The following is a 19,967-nucleotide window of genomic DNA, read 5'->3' on the forward strand; positions in this document are numbered from 1 at the left end:
TTTTTTAGGTACTTTTGTACGAAAAAGGTAGGAGGTAGTTTTCGGGTATGCACACGATAAATTATAATAAGGATAAAATGGAAATTATGATAAAGAAGACCAAAACAAAGGTTTTTGAAATTTAAACATAAACATTTTCTTTTTTGCGTACAAATAAATATCAATCAAAGATAAAAATAGATAAAAATTGCTAAGAAGTGAGTTATAAAAACTAGTTTAAAAACTATAAATTGCATTAGGAAAAAACCTCCTCAAAAAAATGTAGGTGACCCCCAAGCCGATGACACGTCAAATTTTTTCACACATTCTTTGTGTTTCATGAAAGATATTTAAAAAAAAAATCAAACAAACACAACAGTTAGTTTAGCTTATTGCTAAATAAAATAAATGCCCTAAGAAATACCAAACCAAAGACAGAATCTAACATCCACCAATCTAGAATCTACCTAGGTCCATGTAAAAAAAAATTGTGACCCCTTGTATGGTTAGTCCCCTAGCCATAGGCTAAAATCAGGTACCTTGCAGGTTGCTACCTTTAGCCACCCCCTCTCAGGCCAGGGAGAGGGGGTTCCAGTCGTGTAAAAATCGTTAAAATGCGTCAGCAAAACTAATCATATTTACAAATAAACCTAAAAATCTATTAACACATTAAAACAAATATAAAATCTCTAAAGAAATATAACATATACGCCGACGGGTTCCTATAGGAACTACAGTTCCTACAGAAACTCTCGGGTACCTAATAGCCGGGGGATCGGAATAAGCAGGGGAGAGGGTGGAAAAATCACAAAACTTAATAAGCATTTTTTTAAATATCCTATAGGTGGAAAATTTTTAAAAAGGAGACTCATACTGCAGAATTAAAACAAAAGCGCTAACTTTCAAAAACATTTTCCCAAAATTAATAAGCGAGGGGGCTATTAGGTACCCGAGAGTACATATCGATAATGGCTTAAGGTGTACACATAAAAGCATTTTTTTCTATCTAATCTAAGTCAATCTTTTTTATTTTAACTCATTTGACATTTGACATAAAAAAGTAGGAAAAAATTAATTTGCAAAATACCGCAAAAATTAAGTGAGGAAATACGGTAGCCTTGCTTCAGAAAAATAACTAGCCTTTCCGAAAATGCTCTCGTCTTGAGATATTGTAAACTAAAAGTGAATAAAAGGGATTTTCCATTTTTAATGTGTTAGGATAACTATATCGTTTTAAATAATATGGGGGTTTCGCTAAAATAAGTGGAAAAACGCAACAAGCGATTCGCTTTTGGCGAATATCTCAATAAGGAACGGAGCTTGCTTAGAAAATGGGTCCACCTCCCCTAGACTTTAGTAGAGCAAAGGTCGCCTGAAAATCTCATGTCGATAACTTCAGTTGTTCCTGAATTATCTTGGCCAGCGTGCGAAAGCAATATTTTGTGAAAATCACGTTAACATTTTTTCTTCGCAAATTAACCAGAAAAGGGCAAATTTGCACAAAGAAACACTTTTTCTCAGCTTCATTCTATTACCTAATTATCACCGGAGGGCTTAAACAGTCATTGAGTCACTATGATTCGGGATTTAGTTTTTAGTGTACTACCACCTTAAACCTGTTACAGTAGTTTGGATTAGCGTGAATAAAATGTATTAATATAAACTAATAATAAATTTAATATGACTTAATGTTGTTCGCAATAAGGACAATACCTAGAGAAGAAAGGAATATAATAAATGCTTTGGAAACAAATAATGAAAAAGTGGTAACTCATGAGGATTTATTGTAGCAAGAAAAAATTAGTTCTCGTTAAAATTAAAACAATCGCCACCTCACCGAGAAAAAAAATGAAGAACATATTCATTCAGTTAAAAGATATCGATAAAAGTTTTCCTGAAAGAAAGTTAAGCTGAGAAAGCAGCGAAAAAAAAAGGCATTTTAGGGCTCGATCAGAGGAAAACTTTGCTCTCTTTCCTTTGACTGGGTGAATTTTTTTCTAAGTAGCGATGTTCTAGAATTGAAGATCGAGCTGAATTGTAAGATAAAATTGAAGCTAGGTTTGCAGACAGCGTAATTTCTCATACTCATGAATGATATCATGACGTAATTATTTATAAAAATTATCTATGAAAATACCCCAATAAGAACAACGTCTAGATTCTCAGGGTGTTTCCGTAGAAGCGATCATGTCAAGCATCAAAGTGTGACTCGTTCAATATAGCAAGTAAAAGTGAAATTAAAGACTCACCAAGGTATACTTCTAGGTGGTATGTCTTTGATTCTAATATTAACGCATTTGGCATGATACCAATTGTGATTTGGACACTATGATAAAATCAATTAAAATTCATTGCAAGAGACCACACTGTTTTCCGATTTGCCGGGACTTCAACTCACAGTGTATAATGGTTCATTCTTTGTGATTTCTGTGATTTCCCTTTACGTTGGAAAAAGATTTTTGGCAAAAAAGCATTAAAACGAGTGTACAGTCAAACACTTATACTTTTTCGTGAAACACCCGGTATAGGGTTTTTTGTTAGACTTTTTAACAACTCTCTAACAAAGGAACAATCCTAATCCTACCATGTAGTACAGACTTCTTTGAAAGTATTAAAAACCAATTAAAAACGATTTATCGATTTAAATAGAAGAACTTACATTGGAACCAGAACAATGCATCATGGTGTAGCTTCTTTTATAAGTCTGTAAAGTTTTAAGAAAAGCTATAATTATCCAAGCAACAGTATGTATTCAATTTGAAAAACAATTCAATTATACATCTTTTTAATAGACAACTCAATTTTTCATTTCAGGGCTAAGGTTACTTAGCCTTTCATGCTAATTTCTGGAAAATTTGTCTAGGTCCCCCTCATAATTATACCTATTAAAGTACATTTTAGGGCGAGTGAAACTATTTCCATTTGATAGAATATCAAAATATATTTTCTTCAAGAGATAACCAAAGTATTTGACCCTATTTTTAGCCCTCAGCCCTCAGCCCTTAGCAAACAGGTTGCTTATATAAAAGAATGTGTTCTCATTTCACAAGGATTCAATGAATAGAAAATCGTCAAGTGGTCAAATTTCTTCATTCAAGTTATTTAGACCTAGTCCAGTGGTAGTATGTTCGCCCCCTGATAGGAATACATAGTGTGGACCAAAACGTTAAATATAAAGAAATTGACTGTAGCTTATAACTTACTCGTCGACACTTGCAATATTTAGATGTTCCTTTGCGACCAGGGTTACCTATAAAAAAATAATCTATGTTTTACTAGTACACGAATCAACACGTCCTCAGAAAATTGCAAATATTATGTTATTAAAAAATTCGCAAACCTAAAAAAACAAAACAAATGGATCTTTTCTTGAAAGAAATACAGTTGTCTGGGAGCAGAATTCAATCTCGAGTTATAAGCACTTTTGCTTAACCCAGAAGGAAGTAAAATTGTTATATATCGTTTGAAAGAAATGCTGATTATAAAAATAAAATTTGCATACGAGCCTAGACTTTGCACTCCTCTATGATGGTGATTTTTGAATTTTACCGTTTTTAGTAAAATTGTTACTGTCAGAAAGTAAGGGCTTTTAGAATTTAAATTTTTCTTGTAAAATGATGTCATAAAATTGGGCTTGCGACAAAAAATTAAAAATTATCGAAAAACATATTCTTTGCTCTCCATCCGAGGTTTTTGGTGAAAATCAGGAAAAAATCAGAAAAAACTACTGTATAAGTGACTAGAACTGAATCCAACCGTATACTTTGGAATGTTTTTATCTAAAAGGGAATTTGATGTTATTCAGTGAAAATCAGAATTCTCAGAACAAATTCTTTACAAAGTATTTTCTCCACTTTGAAGTGTTTTAGGTTAAATAAAAAAATGAAAAAAAATCATAAAGTAAATGCGAAAAGTTTTTCCTCGCCATATTAATGTCAAAATAGATCAAAATGATTGACTATAAGTGGAAGCCCTTGTCATAAAATATAAAGGGACAATCAGAAAAAGGTTTTTAAAATCAGCATGAAATTCTAATTCCAACGATATACAGCCACCTTATTCACCTCCTGGGTTAAGCAAAAGTGCTTCTTTTAGATTTTGCTCCCAGACTAATTAGAAAACCTGGCCTATGAGAGAGTTTTTTAATGGTGTAATTTAAAGGTGATCATGAAATCATTAAAACTGACAAAACTGACAGAAGGAAACACTTAAAATTACCTGGATTTTTTTCTTCTTCTTTTTTCTCTTCCAAAGCATCAACACACGCAGCACCACCAGAAGCACCTGTTAAAAATGAGTGTTTTAAATTATTAGCAGGGTTCTCTTTGGTATGAGCCTTTCAAAAAGGTGATCATGAAATCATTAAAAGTGACAACAATGAAGTGAAGGAAACACTTAAGAGCACAGAGAAACTCAGGATATTGAGAAAACTAGATATAAAAGAAAATAACCTATGATTTACAACAACTTCAATTTCAAATAAAATAACTTTCCCTATTGCAAAAAGCTTGCACAAAACCACTACAAAAATTCTTTTCAGTACAAACAGTTACTTTCAGGAAATTATCGAATTATTGACGTTCGATTTCGCATTTCTAATCGCTTTTTAAAGTCTAGATAGAGCCTTTACTACCCTAAATTCGAGATAGATAGAAAAAATAGTCAAATGGAACAAGATTTTTGTTCGAAATAGAGATAGACAGATTCGAGATAAAGAGAGCAATTTTGCCTAGAGCGCCCGCAAATGTTCAAGGGATAGAGAGATATTTGAGAAAGAGAGTAGTCGCGATAGAGAGATTAGACTGTAATAGCAATACCATATTTCTTCAAGCCCCGCAGCACTTTTGTAGAACTAGGACCCAAAAGTTGTTCTCAAATGAAAAGCTACATAGTATATTTTGGTTTTGTGCGACCTTTTAGCAACTTTCTTAATTGTTTCTTGGGGAAAAATACGACTTATTAAATCTATTAGAAAACTAAGGTATATATGTCTAAGGTATATATTGAAATTACTTCTATAAGAAATGTTTATAAAATCGTTCTTCAAAAAAGAGTCTCATCAGGTCTCATTGCTAAACCTATTATAAATATTATACAACTTAACGTTCTGAAATTACCTTGAGAGAACGAAATTTTAGTGGGAAGCAAGTTGCGCAGAATATGATTTTATGATACAAAATAAAAAGTTTCCTGAGTTTCACGGAGCGCATGATTATACGAATTAAGTGATTATGAATTATAAAATTCCACGTTTTAGGGCACTGAAGCTTTTTAGTATTCATAATTTGAAATAAGATGAATGATAAATTGAGAAACTTCCCTACATGTTTTTTTTTTTTATAAGCAAGTGTATGCCCTTTGGTCAGGCTCGAGTATGCTTAAGCTTTCAAGGCATCCAGGCATAGAATATGCTTATTATATGCTTAAGAATTATAATGCTTTTGATTCACCCAACCAAATTTTTTAGTAAAATCTTTAAAATTTTGTTAATATTCGATTCAAAAAGCATTTAAATTTTTGAGCAGTGGAATGTGGAATGTCTTTTTTACTTGACCACTTGCAAACCTTTTTGAATAGAAAGAGATTGACTACTTGAAAACTATTTCAGGCTAGCGTATATGCTTATGTTATGCTTAGGAAATTCTGCAAATCTGAGCCTTCATATGCTTATAAGCGTTATGCTTATAAAAAAAACATGTAATTGCTTAATGTTATAAAACTAAAAAAGGGTCTGTCTTACTAATATTTGTGTTCGAGAGAATTGTTGATGACTCAGTTGTTGATTGGGACTCAGTTGTTGATTGGGACAAGGCTTCTGCTGTTGGTTGTAATAGAACTGTTGTAGATTCTGTTACCGATTGTGCTTGAGCTGTTGTTGCTAATTGCGATGAGGACGTTGAGGGTTCTGTCGTTGGTTTTGAAGGACTTGCAGTTTCTGTTAAAAAGATGATAAAAAGTAATGCTTTCGCATCGGAGATTGCACAATTTAGACCACAGATTTCCTTAAAGCTAAAATCTTTAAAATTTTGTTAATATTCGATTCAAAAAGCATTTAAATTTTTGAGCAGTGGAATGTGGAATGTCTTTTTTACTTTACCACTTGCAAACCTTTTTGAATAGAAAGAGATTGACTACTTGAAAACTATTTCAGGCTAGCGTATATGCTTATGTTATGCTTAGGAAATTCTGCAAATCTGAGCCTTCATATGCTTATAAGCGTTATGCTTATAAAAAAAAAAACATGTAATTGCTTAATGTTATAAAACTAAAAAAGGGTCTGTCTTACTAATATTTGTGTTCGAGAGAATTGTTGATGACTCAGTTGTTGATTGGGACTCAGTTGTTGATTGGGACAAGGCTTCTGCTGTTGGTTGTAATAGAACTGTTGTAGATTCTGTTACCGATTGTGCTTGAGCTGTTGTTGCTAATTGCGATGAGGACGTTGAGGGCTCTGTCGTTGGTTTTGAAGGAGTTGCAGTTTCTGTTAAAAAGATGATAAAAAGTAATGCTTTCGCATCGGAGATTGCACAATTTAGACATAGTGTCCTCCTGGGTTGGTTCCCCCCACTAAAAATCAAAATTTCCTCCATTCCCCCCTCTTTTATTTCCCCCACCATATTTCAAAAATTTTCGGTTTCCCCCTCTTTTTTGAATTCCCCCAGCTATTTGAAGATTTTGCGGTTCCCCATATGGTTAACATAAAAATGCCTTAAATCAAGTTTGAAATTTTGGAAAGCTTGAAAAAATAGCCTTGAAAGTGCTATTGAAAAGTTGGTTTATCCCAAAAGATTTGCTGATTTTATTGCTTAAACAGGTTTTGCAACAAGATCACCTTGAGATCAGTGGAGTTCCCCCAGTCAAAATCTCCTAAATTTATGGTTTTCCCCCCTCTTTATTTTCCCCCAGCAAATTTCAAATTTTTCATTTTCCCCCATACTTTAAAAAAAGGGCCAAAATCAGAATCCCCCCCTTTATAAAGAAGATTCTCATTGGTCAAGCCCTTGTAATGTCACCTGACTTAAATTTTTGTGTTTTGCATAGTTTAATTGATGTATTGAAAAACACTATTTACGAGAAGCACCAAACGTTCCATCAGGCCATCCATCACCCAATTGTTGATCTGATGACATTGGACTCATTTCAAAATCGTCTTCGGGCCTACATGTTCCTTCTGAAGCAGGAGACGTTGTTGAAGATTTTGTTGCTAGTTTTGATGGAGAGTTAGTTTTTTGTTGCGGCGTTGTAGTTTCTGCTAAAATGATGAAAAAAAGGAATGTTTTTGGTGGGGTTCGCAAAGAAATTTTGTAATTTGTTTTTCTATTTTAAAAGTGACTAAACAAAAATTCAAAACTTCATTTTTTTGTAGTACTTTAAGTTTTATGCGTACAATCATCAGCTACATACAAAATGATCTAACTTGTTATAAAGCGGGTAAAATCTTACTCAAATATGTCAAAAGCTCTTTTTTTCAAAAAAAAAGTGGTATTTTTATACAAAAAAATATATAAATGTTGATCAGGAAACAGCTTAAGCCTCTCCCAGCAATAAAGTCAAGATAGCAAAACACATCGTTTCTATTGCTTTTGAAACCCCACGAAGATTCTCATTGGTCAAGCCCTTGTAATGTCACCTGACTTAAATTTTTGTGTTTTGCATAGTTTAATTGATGTATTGAAAAACACTATTTACGAGAAGCACCAAACGTTCCATCAGGCCATCCATCACCCAATTGTTGATCTGATGACATTGGACTCATTTCAAAATCGTCTTCGGGCCTACATGTTCCTTCTGAAGCAGGAGACGTTGTTGAAGATTTTGTTGCTAGTTTTGATGGAGAGTTAGTTTTTTGTTGCGGCGTTGTAGTTTCTGTTAAAATGATGAAAAAAAGGAATGTTTTTGGTGGGGTTCTCAAAGAAATTTTGTAATTTGTTTTTATATTTTAAAAGTGACTAAACAAAAATTCAAAACTTCATTTTTTTGTAGTACTTTAAGTTTTATGCGTACAATCATCAGCTACATACAAAATGATCTAACTTGTTATAAAGCGGGTAAAATCTTACTCAAATATGTCAAAAGCTCTTTTTTTTCAAAAAAAAGTGGTATTTTTATACCCAATTCTTCGTCTGATTCGTCTGATTTTTCCGACTCCAAAATGACTCTCTTACGCTTCTGGGTCGAAGTCTTTGACATTTCAGAATCGCCTACCGATTCGGGCGTATACCTTCCTTCTGATGCATGAGACGCACCCAATTTATAGCCCTAACGAAATAGAAATTAGATGACTATTTTGAAAAAAAATCATAAAGAATCTTACTTTGTAAAGTGTCTCATTTAAAAAAATAATAGCTCTGAAGAATATTCAAAAGATAGAATCTCCCTTGGGCGTAAGCTGTGACACTCCTAATAAGTAATTTAATTTTAAAGGGTTCCGAATTCCAAAATTAAAGTTTTGAATGCCGTTAGGCAAAAAATTATACGAATAAATCAATTGAATTATAATATAGATCTTACCGTAACAAATAGTTTTTGGGATTTTTTTGAGTACTTTTGAAGGCATGTTCGAGTTCCTCTACTCAAAGGCAAATCCTGGAAAATTAAGTATAAGATAATTTTTAACCAAAGGGGGTACCGGCAAATTGACTACGGATCGACCACTTAATCTTCATCTGGATAAATAAACGCTCATAAAATGCTGTTATCTGAAAAATATATGTGTGATTTGAAATGCTATATCTCACGTATGAAAAGTGCATGGAGGTTGCATGATACAAAATAAACAGATGAATATTTATAGAACAACAATATCTAATTAAAAAATTCCTTCTGTGAGGCTGCCTTTAGGAAAATACACTTTTTCTAACCCAAATTTTGGAAAAATATACATCACGTGATCGATTCTGTCCAATAGAAGGTTGCAAATGAAGCAAGTTTTTATTTAATTGCACTTTTTACGATGCAAAATGTCATTAATATTTTTACAACCGTAACACGGATGTTTTTTGAGAATCAAGGCAAAATGGTTATCTATTATTTTTACATCGTTGCTCCTATGATTTGAAGAAAATAGATGAAAGCCTTCTAGAACATAGGGAATTTCCCTAATATCCAAAAAGCTGCTTAATTTTCCGATAGCCATTAGTTGAAACTAACTTTTTGTTGCAACTCCCGCTTATTTCGTTTCGCAAAAATGCCAATGGAATTTCCTGATTTTGCATTAAATCTTCTGTACTAGTCCCTATTTTAATATTTTTCATTTAGGATATTCTTGCTCCAACCCCTGTATCTTGCCTTGCTACCTACCTGATTTATTTACAAACAAGCAACCTGGTGATGAGAATCAGATAAAAACTGAGCAAATAGCAAGAGAGTAAGAAAGTGTAGTGAGCAGATTAGTGATGAGTATCTGCTGTGAGTATCACAGCTCAAATAAATATCAACCTGTTAAGTTATATGGGGGTTAAAGTCGTATGACTTACTGGGGTGAACAAATATTTCAGCAGGAGTCCAAAAAAAACCATATGTTAGGCACTTTATGGTGCAAATTTGCCCAAAAAAATTATCTTTTCGAAAATCGGGCTCCATCTGAAATTAAATATTACCATTTTATATCACTATGCAAAAAATAAAATTCTTTGTCCAAAAAAATAGAAAAAACTAACGAAGCAATTTCACACAAAGTCCAGAAAACCCCTTTTTGGGGACTTTTTGGCACAAGTTTGCCCAAAAAAATATTTTTTGAAAACCAGGCTCCATCAAATTATAAAAATTACCATTTTAAATTAATGTGCAAAAAGTCAGAAAAACATATAAAGCCAATCCCGAGCAATGCTAGGAAGAGAGGAACAAACAAACGAACGGACGGACGAACATCAGTTAATTTAAAGGACATCCAGGGTAGGTCCAAAAAATATCTTTTACGACTGTCAAAGTGAAAGGTCCAACATATATGCTGCACTGTGAGGTTGCTTGAATGTCCGCAGCCCTGTTTTAATTCCATCAGTCATGTTCAGGGATTGGAAATAGAGAAAAAGATAAAATGGTAGAATCTTTTTGAATTTTAATTGAAAATTATAAGTAGCGACTCTACCCTTGTATCTTTCCAATCTTCCAATCTCTCCAAAATGGCTGAAGAATTAAATCAAGTTTGACAACATTTAAGTAACCTTACGGTAGTGACTTATGCCAACAGAGCAAAAATTTTTAATCCAATTTTGACTGTCTCGTTTTATTTATTAGCTAAAAAACCGCTTTCTTTTCATTCTGATTTAAGTCCCAAGGGCTTTTTAGTTAAATACAAAATAAAAGGCTAGCTTTTGTATACAAGGCAAAATAATTCTATGCAAGCGAAGCGAGCGCGAATAATTTTCAAAATTTAGCTCATACATTATTAAAAAATATTGGATCAGAAAGGGACAAGATTACTCCCCCTTCAAGTAGGGAGCAAGTCCCCCCTTATTTCAAATTTTTTTTGACTTTTGCCTCTTACAGTAAAGCTTTTCTCAAAATTGCAAGTCCCTCCTTAATTTAGGAAGGACTGAAATCATGCATGGGGGTCATGAACGGAGGAGCACAATGTAACATTTTCATACCTGTTTTGTTCGTCCTGTTTTAGTTTTGCACTCTCTCCTGGTGCAAGACCAGTACTTCTGTCCAGCCAAACGGTTTACGTGATTATACCCCATTAATAAGGACGTGGTATCTGGTTGGCCTTTTACAACATAAACCTTCTCACTGACTTTAAACAATGTGGGCATGGTCATATTTTGTGACTGAATTAATTTCATCTCAGACCGCAATTTCACGTCAGGAGTAAAATTGTCAATCATTATATTAGTAAATTTGTGGATTCCATAAATGCCACTTTCCAATTTTGTAGAGTCAATGTGCTTGCATGAAAATTTGTTTACTTTCCCAGAGTTTGCAGAGGCACCTCTAAATTCACAACATTGTTCAAAAAAACATTTATTCAAATTATTTGAAGTGATGATTAATTGTCTATCTCCTCTGGGTGTAGACCTGAATGTAAACAAAGTTGACGACCCCTTGCTATAAAGCTCAACTTTCAGCGGTTCTTTTTCTTTCTGAGCAGTTTCAGGTTTTTTGAAGTGACCACCAAGGAAAAAACCACAAGAAAAACAGACTTCTGGCTTGGTCCTATTACTGTACGGTGTATTGCACCTACTGCAGCAACCAGTACCACGACCCCTCTCTTTTTTAGGTAGCATTTTGTTAACTAAAATGAAACTAAAATTTATGGAATCTATTTTAATAAGAGTTATACAAACAACTCTTGTATACAAAGACTAGTAAAAACAAGGAGATGATAGATACCGTGAGTGGTCCTAAATCCGACAGCCCTCCCTAAATCCGACCACCCCCCAAATATAACTGCTATGAAAAAAAATTCAATGTTTACAAACATTCCCTCTCCAAGTTGAGCAATAAACTATTGCAATAACTCTCGAACCAGTCTGGAAAGGAGGAAACTGTTGCCAAACACTGCACCAAGTAATCAAATAATTGAACGCCGACGAAGGTGGCCTATACCCGAAAATTTTGAGGGGGGGGTGACCCTTTTAAAGTGATTTTTTATGCTTAATTAACAACTTGATGTGTAAAGTTAGCATTTTCATAATAGCATAGCGTATTTTCTGTTTTAAAGTGTACATAGTAAGACTAGAGTAAATCTATTAAATACCAAATGAAATTATGAAAATAATTTTTGAATAAAAATACCTTGTCTTAACTTTTACTTTTAACCAAGTAAAAATAAGTAGAAAGTAGAAGGCATCATTGATCATCCTAGGTAAAAATGTAAAATCTAAAAGAGCTGTCAAAGCCAAACAAAATGTAAGCAATAAAAGTAAAAAGTAAATTATGTTCTACAGTATACAAGAAATGGGCAACGTCCACGGCCTCCATCTACACGGTCGATGACTTTTGAAACTTTGTAATATGAGTGTTTTCTCGAGGAGAACAATAAATTTTCTCTACTATGTTTATCTTCCCCGGTAACATACCACTGCACGGCATCTTTAATGATCTTCTCACAATTTTCAACGGATGGCAAGCACCACGCAAGTTTTGCACGGGTTGTTAGCACCCAATTAGATTGCCCTCTTGGACATTGTTGATTGCGCATGCAATTATAGAAAGACTCTGCGATAGCTTCTGGTCCTCCTTTCGCCGATGCGAGATCCATTATTGCACACGATTCCTTCGTCGCTACTTGAACCACATGGTTGTTCGCATTAAAAGGCTTTGTAAACAGCAGATTCAGATGTCCCCTTGCTTTTTTTCTCCCCCTATGACTTTTCAGTTTTTTAGTTTCCCCCCAGAAAATTCTGAAAATATCAGTTCCCCCCATATACCCATATAAATTTCTCAGATTTCAGCCTGACACAAACGTAAAAATTTGCTGCAAAAGGAATACTAGACAAAATAGAACGAAAATGGGTTAATGTAAACAAACATGCAATTAGAAAAGCAGACTTTAAAACAACAATGAAATGAAAAATTAAAATCCTACATAAAATCACCTTGGTTGGTGAGATAAAGTTGAAGTGATTTCACACTTCCCCCCACCAAATTTGCCAACTATCGATGTTTTCCCTCCTTTACTCTTCAAATTTTCATCCCCCCTTACCCATCCAAAATTGGAAAATTGGTTTCCCCCACCCTTTATAAAGAGGGGGGAGGACACTATGTTAGTGCATTCGTAAAAATATTGTCTCGCTTAGAATTTGAACGATTTCAACTTATGTAATGTTTGTACTTTAATTCCAACTTTTCAAATAAACGTCAGTTTAACTCAAGAGAGATCATGTACAGTGTCATATTGATTTTGACATAATAAGAACACTTAGTATATACTCTCGGGTACCTAATAGCCGGGGGTTTGGAATAAGCGGGGGGGTTTGGAATAAAAATGTCCTGGGTGGAAGATTTTTGAATAGGAGGCTAATACAGCAGAATTAGGACAAAAGAGGGAACTTTCAAAAACATTTCCCCAAAAATTAATAAGCGGGTGGGGGGACGGCTATTAGGCACCCGAGAGTAAACAGTTAGTATATTCCTTGACTGTACCTTGTGTGCTCGCTTTCAATATCTTCGTTTCTTTGACTTTTCCATGTAGGTTTGTTTCCTTTCTTGCTTAGAATCTGTCCTTCTAGCAGTTCGACCCCCTTGAAGCTACCACCTACTTCTAACGAATCAGCAAACTCATTGAAAGTTGTCATAATCGAGTCATCTCTTTTTGCTATAACATGAAAATGTTACAGACTTAACTTTTTTCAAAACTGTAAAAAGTTAAAAAGAAATACTCAAGTCAAATAAAACGGTTATTGTTATGCTATTGACCCTGCTCTACAAAGTCTCCCCTGTATAGTTGTGTATTTACTCTAGTACAGACAGCTAAAATTACCTGCTTTTTCGAGTTTTTCGAGTAGGGTTGGTCAAATCTTCTTCAACTTCCAAATTGGAGAATCAAGAGATTGTACCAGAAGCATTGTGTCAACCAGTGGTTTCATGGTATCGATTAAACAAAGGAAATCATAAACAGGGGGTACCAAGTTGTGGTACTGGACCAGTGCCGAAAAGTTGTACTTTCTTGTTTTTTGAAATTTATCTGAGACCACCACCACTTTGTACCCTGGAACTAAGTTGAATTTACCCCTTAAAATAGGTATACCACCCCTTAGTACCCGGTACAATCTTGATATTACCATTGAAAAATGACACACCACCGTTAAGTACCTTGAATTAAGTTGATTTTCCCCCTCAAAATAGGGATAACACCCTCTAATTCTTAGTAATGTATTTTCTGGTACACCTCCTTTAAATTTTCTAAAAAACTTCTTTTTTTTAACTTCATTTTTTATGAAAATTTCAAACTCATTTTGGGCCAAAACCAATTATAGCATCTGAAAGCTCTTGAAAAACTATATAGAAAACTTTTAAACGAGTAAGGCTGATTTTTGTACTGAATAGGAGTTATTTGATTTAGAAGTGTAATTTCATAAGCGATATATTTATACGACCAAAATGAGGGGGCAACCACCACTTCTTCGTCTTAAAAAAAATAACTCCCGTTCAGTACAGAAATCAGCCATACTTGCTTCAAAGTCTTTTACATAGTTTTTAAGAGCTTTCAGATGATCTATAATTGGTTTTATATGTCTAGTCCAAATTTGGTGCTTTGTTCCAAATTTGCACGATAATTACACCAATCAGGCCCACTATGATAACACCCAGGGGAAAACAAAAAAAAAAGTTTAATAAACAGACGTAATAAACATCCTAATAAAATGGTAAGAAATAAAGACAGCCTATAATAAGAAGTTTTTTGTGATTATTCAAGATTTTGAGTACCAGATACTAACTTGATGCCTCATTTTTGGTATTGAGACCACCATATTTAGTCCCTTGATAGAAAGTTGCAAAAGTGTTTTTTTCAATTAGGACCACCACTTAGTACCTACCATGTACTAAGTTCTTTGTTACTTATCTCATCAGACCACCACCCGGCACTGGCCCCCACAACTTAGTACCGACCCTCCTGTCATAAACATAACATGTATTGCCATTCTACGTCAAGCTTTCTGTTGGGATGAAGGGTCTCAAAAGGCTTCAATTATAAGCTGCATAACTTTTGAAGATTTTTTCCCACTAATTGTATGAAGAACTTGCAAACCTCTGTTGTGTAGGATATTGGTCTATGCGCTTTTTCTTGGATCTTTTTCAAGAAGGCGTATCCCTTTCCATGAGAAAGCATTTGGTTAAAAATGTTGCAACGTTTGATGAACAATCTAAAATATGCACAAGCTGTCCAATCTTCATCCTTTACACATCTGTTGCTGCAAGATTGAGAAGATGAGCAGGGTACCAGGTTACTGGTAGACTTAAAGTATCATCGAAATTGATATTGTCATATTTGACCAAAAATGAGCGAAAGTTCTTTGTCTGATATGGTCCATCAGCTGTGACGCCACTCAATCTAGAAGTTTAATAAGTTATGTTTTTGTTTATTCTGGTCTTAATTCACAACAACATAACATACCTTACCAGATTGGGTGGGCTGCCCGGGCCAAAAAGAAACAATGTAAAAGACCGCACGGAATAGAAGAGAAAGATTGAATAGCTCCTAGCTCAAAGCATCAGGGTCTTTAATTGAAAACATAGAAACACCATTTTACCTCGAAAAGATATCTGTTGAAAAATTCTCTTTAATCTCCTCCACCATCTGGTCTCGAAGTTGATCATACGATGCTGGTTCACACTCTTTGTAAATTTTGAGAGCGGCAACTGGAACAGGACAAACGTTCCCTTCGGCGTCTCGAGCGACAATAACAACCGCCTGATTTGAGACACGAGATGGCATAGCCTTATCAATCGTACTCCAGAAGTGTGGGTGGAAGTCCAGTGGATGTTGGTAATGGGGTTTCCAGCCATTCAGTGGTATGCGTGTTTACGGATTTCTCCAAGCAATATAGAATGTCATTAAAGTTCTTTCGTTTGGGAAGTTTGATTGAGTTTACTTTTCTTTGCACGGCTTGAACCGAAATAACTATCCAGAGTTGTTGTTGATTGCCTTTTCATTGAAGAACTTGATGATGTATCAAGATTTATCACTTCACCAGCACCTAAGTAAGAAATTATTGCCGCGGAGTTAAAATTTTGTATTTTGATTACCATTACCAAGGAACAACACACAGGGTACTTAGTAAATCAAAGTCTACTTCACGAGTATAAAAAGCCAACGATATGACAAGCTTTTGTAATGTAACACTCCTGTCTCAGTGAGACTATTGAAAAGTCTTTAGCCAACAAGAAAAAATTTAAGTCCACCCATGCAACATTGTTTTTAAACATTATTCTTACAAAAATCTGATCAGGGGTGTTTAATATATTCATACCTTTGAACAAACAGTCAAATCCCACACTCTTAACATAAGACATAACTGTTCAAAATTCAAAAACATAAAGAAAGTGAAAGCATATCTATTGACAGAAACTATCAACACTATTGAAAAAGATTTTGGAAAATTAAATAGTGATTCTTATGTTATAGATAAAGATAATAAAAAACATTTTTTTCTGAAAACCAGGCTTCGTCACATTTTGGCCACCACTATTTTGCACCTTTGTATATACCAAAAATCAAAAGATTCCTATGATTCAATCCTGAGAAAAGTTGGTAACAGACGGACAGACGAACGAACGGACAGACGGACGAACACAGGTTAATTTATAGGACCTCCACCCCATCAGGATATAGGTCCAAAAATGCAAATAAATGAACTCCAACTCGGTTGGACCACTACAATGGGTTACCATTACAGGGGATGTCAAAAGCAAAACTGGAGTCTCCCTCCCTCCCTTATCTAGGCAAAAGTGATGATAGTATAACAAAAATAGTAAAAGGATTTCGCTTACCTGTCTCGGACTTGTTGGAGATCTCAAGCACGAATCGCATTCAACCTGCTGCCCAAATCCTTCCTCTCCAACTGGGTTTTCACAATGTAAATGTACAAAGCAATTATAAATTGGGCATTTATGTGCTATCACCACAATCTTTTTCGCAAACTTTACAGACGCCCATCTTACAAATTTATACAATAATTTTTTCTTAATATTTTTAGATTTTGTCAAAATATTTCAACTTAAAAAAAAAAACAGAACTTTGTTTGATAATTTATTAAAAGGCTGCACTCACAAAAGAAAAAGGTTTCTAAATTTCTATATTTCTTACATCTTTCAATAAAAAATTTTGCACACAGACAAAAAGGTTTCTAAATTTCTATATAGGCTCTTACAGACTTCAAGTTCTGCACAGACAACAACAACAAAGATTTCTAAGTTTCTTCTATGCACTATGGTCAATAAAAAATTTTGCACACAGACAACAAAGATTTCTAAATTCCTATATAGACAAAATGTTTCCCGCTCTTTTTACAAGTAGTTTTCCGGTTTCCCTGATCGGGGAGACAAGTTTCCCGCTACTTGGATCAGGGAGAGAATTAAAATCACTGACCGGAAAACACTGACCGGAAAAATGATAAAAAGTAACATAGATTCACCTTTTCTTTTAGACGACAGGGAGTGTTTGATATTTTACAGACCCGTATATCAGAAAAAAAAAGACCCGTAGGTTGTATAGCCGCGAGAGTGGTATGAGTATATAGACCAATCAGGTACGCCGTTCATACTTGTTCTGGACTCGTCCGTGTGTAGATGGTTTGTGTCCTCTGTCCCTTTAAAAATTTCGTCCACTCGTCCCTTTAAAAACACGCGGGAAATGAGATTGATAATCTGATTGGCTTACGCTTCTAAAGACCTATTTATACTAGCGCTTTCTCGTAAATTTAATTCTTGATATATGCGTAAGTCATTTTCCTAGCGGAAACACCTTAAAAATTTGCATCAAAGAAGTCGACGACATATCATTGTCACCATTGATGGCATCAAGACTAGTCCCGCTTGACAAAAATCCGGGCCTACGACCAATTGGAGTCGGAGAGGTCCTGAGGCGAATTATGGGGAAGGTTGTCATGTCAGCTGCAATACACGCAATGCGGAAGATGTATTAACGAAAATACAAATGCAGTAATTCTGGTGGACGCAGCAAACGCGTTCAACAATCTTAATAGAGGTGTGCTATTACACAATATCAAGTACATATTACCATATTAAGGTCTAGCAGACTGTATCAGTATGCAGTTTACTATTTACGAATTCCCCAGAAACCTCCAAGTGTAGTTGAAATGAGTTTATTTCGAAAGAAATCTTTTACATGATCCCCAAACTTTTAATTATGGAAATGTCACTTTAATTGAATCGAAATAATAGACAGACTTTATGTCATGATTCTCTATCACTGACTCTTTTTACAAAGCATTGATGACTTTTTGTAAGTTGTGTTTTCAACGATGGGAATAAAAATATCAACTATGACGCTCATCCAAGATCTTGGATGGTCGTCATGGTTACTTTTGTCTTCGCTGATTGCGCGATGAATAGAATCTCGATTCGTCGGCACAGCGTAAATATATGATTTTGAGCTGTGTTTTTCACGGTAGATCCTCTTGGTATGGCCATCTACGCTTTGGGAATAACCCCCATGATGAATATCATGCTGATGGCGATTGCCGACAAACACAACAAGATGGTGGGTTTTGCAGACGATATCACCGCAGCAGGAGACATCCAGTCACTCAAACAATGGTGGGACCATCTCCTTGAAATTGGCCCTGCATACGGATACTTCCCGCAACCATCGAAATCTTGGCTGATAGTAAAAGAAACCAAGCTCACCGAAGCAACCGAAGTATTCGCAGGTACACAGATTCAGATTTCCACTGAAGGTGAACGTCATCTAGGCGCGGTCATTGGGACAGACGAAAACAAACGAAACTACATCAACGAAAAGATCAGCAAGTGGAAGGATAAAATCATCCTCCTTGCTGACATAGCCGTCACATATCCTCAATCGGCATATGCTGCTTACGTTACAAGCTATCAACACAAGCTGACGTATTTCCTTGGAACGATCCCGGTATATCCGAAGAAATCAAGCAAGTTGACGAAGTGGTCAGACATCGGCTGATTCCTGCTCTGGTTGGTGGTCACATCATCAACGATAAAGAACGCATCATGTTGTCCTTACCACCACGTCTTGGTGGCTTGGGACTAAAGATCTTTGAAGAAGAAGCTGAAAGCAACTTTCAAGATTCGATGAACGCCACAACAACTCTTCAAAATCAGATTCTGGGTTCGAATGACGAGAATCAAAAGACCAGAAGTCAGCTTCTCAAAGAACGAGATCTACGAGATCAAGGCAAACTTCAACAACTTCTGAATGAATCCGATGAATCGATCAAACGAAAGATGGAAACTCTCAACCAAAAGGGGGTTTCAAACTAGCTGACAGTGCTTCCGATCAAAGACGAAGGTTACGAACTATCAAAACAAGAGTTCTGGGACGCTATACGTATTCGATACGATTGGCCCCTAGATAGAATCCCGACACATTGTCCGTGTGGAGCGAAATTCGATGTTGCTCATGCCCTTTCGTGTAAGAAGGGTGGCTTCATAACTGTGCGTCACAACGAGATTCGTGACATCACAGCAAAGCTGCTAAACGAAGTTTGCGTCGACGTACGAAAAGAACCTATTTTGCTTCCCATCGGTAATGAAGATCTCCCGAATCAAGCTAACAAAAGCAGAGAAGCAGCGCACTTAACTTTTGGACGAATGGTCAACGAGCATTCTTTGATGTAAGGGTTTTTAAACTTTTTGCTCAGCGACACATCAATTCCAAAGTTGAGAACTGCTTGAAGACGAACGAAAACGAGAAGAAGCGTATGTACGGAGAACGCGTTCGACAATCCGAAAATGGAACATTCACACCAATCGTTTTCGCGGCTAACGGTGCAATGGGCGTGGAATGCATTCGTTTCTATCAACGACTATCCGAGTTGTTGGCCGACAAGCGAAAGGTTCCCCAGTCAATCGTGACGTATAAATTGAGAACATTGATTTGCTTTTCACTTTTACGTTCAACCGTAAGGTGTTTACGTGGATCACGGGGAAAAATATTCACCCCAGAAAACATTTTATACCGGGTGCGCCACAAAAAAGTTTCTCTCTTTAAAAGTAATTTTATCGAAATCTAAAAATTTTAAAAGAACCATTCCTATTTTATTGGAAAGAAGAAAAATAAACTTAAATTTTGATGGTTCATTTATTGAATTCGATTCATTAGATCAAAAGTTATGCTCAATTGAATAAAAAAGTTACTTTTGGAAAGTGCTCAAAAATGTTAAAAATCGACCTATCAAATTATTCAGAAGCATAATCTCATGATGTATCAGTATTTTTGTTTCAGTCATTAAAAATGATAATTAGCTGTTTAAATGACCTTTTGTTATTTAAAGGAAGGTTGAATTTCAATGAAAAGAAGAAAATTCGTCGAAAAAGGCCAAAAAATC

General features: G+C 35.2%; 1 protein-coding gene and 1 long non-coding RNA gene across 2 annotated transcripts; both read right to left on the bottom strand.

The window, feature by feature from the left end:
• Positions 1-1,546: 1,546 nt before the first annotated feature.
• Positions 1,547-8,545, bottom strand: LOC136809010 (uncharacterized). The gene is made up of 11 exons (XM_067065588.1): positions 8,491-8,545; positions 8,091-8,238; positions 7,669-7,845; positions 7,052-7,231; positions 6,266-6,460; positions 5,720-5,914; positions 4,198-4,263; positions 3,183-3,229; positions 2,639-2,683; positions 2,229-2,305; positions 1,547-1,692 (listed from the first exon to the last, which is right to left on the bottom strand). The coding sequence occupies exons 2-11, from the start codon at positions 8,167-8,169 to the stop codon at positions 1,665-1,667; spliced, it is 1,089 nt and encodes a 362-aa protein (XP_066921689.1). The 5' UTR covers positions 8,170-8,238; positions 8,491-8,545; the 3' UTR covers positions 1,547-1,664.
• Positions 8,546-14,107: 5,562 nt separating this feature from the next.
• On the bottom strand, positions 14,108-16,631 carry LOC136808994 (uncharacterized). Its single transcript, XR_010846937.1, has 3 exons — positions 16,414-16,631; positions 15,174-15,620; positions 14,108-14,974 (listed from the first exon to the last, which is right to left on the bottom strand). It is a non-coding gene; the product is annotated as an uncharacterized lncRNA (long non-coding RNA).
• Positions 16,632-19,967: the final 3,336 nt, after the last annotated feature.

The sequence above is a fragment of the Clytia hemisphaerica genome, unplaced genomic scaffold (genome assembly GCF_902728285.1).
Source record: "Clytia hemisphaerica strain Z4C2 unplaced genomic scaffold, Clytia hemisphaerica genome assembly, whole genome shotgun sequence".
NCBI classification, from domain to species: Eukaryota; Metazoa; Cnidaria; class Hydrozoa; order Leptothecata; family Clytiidae; genus Clytia; species Clytia hemisphaerica.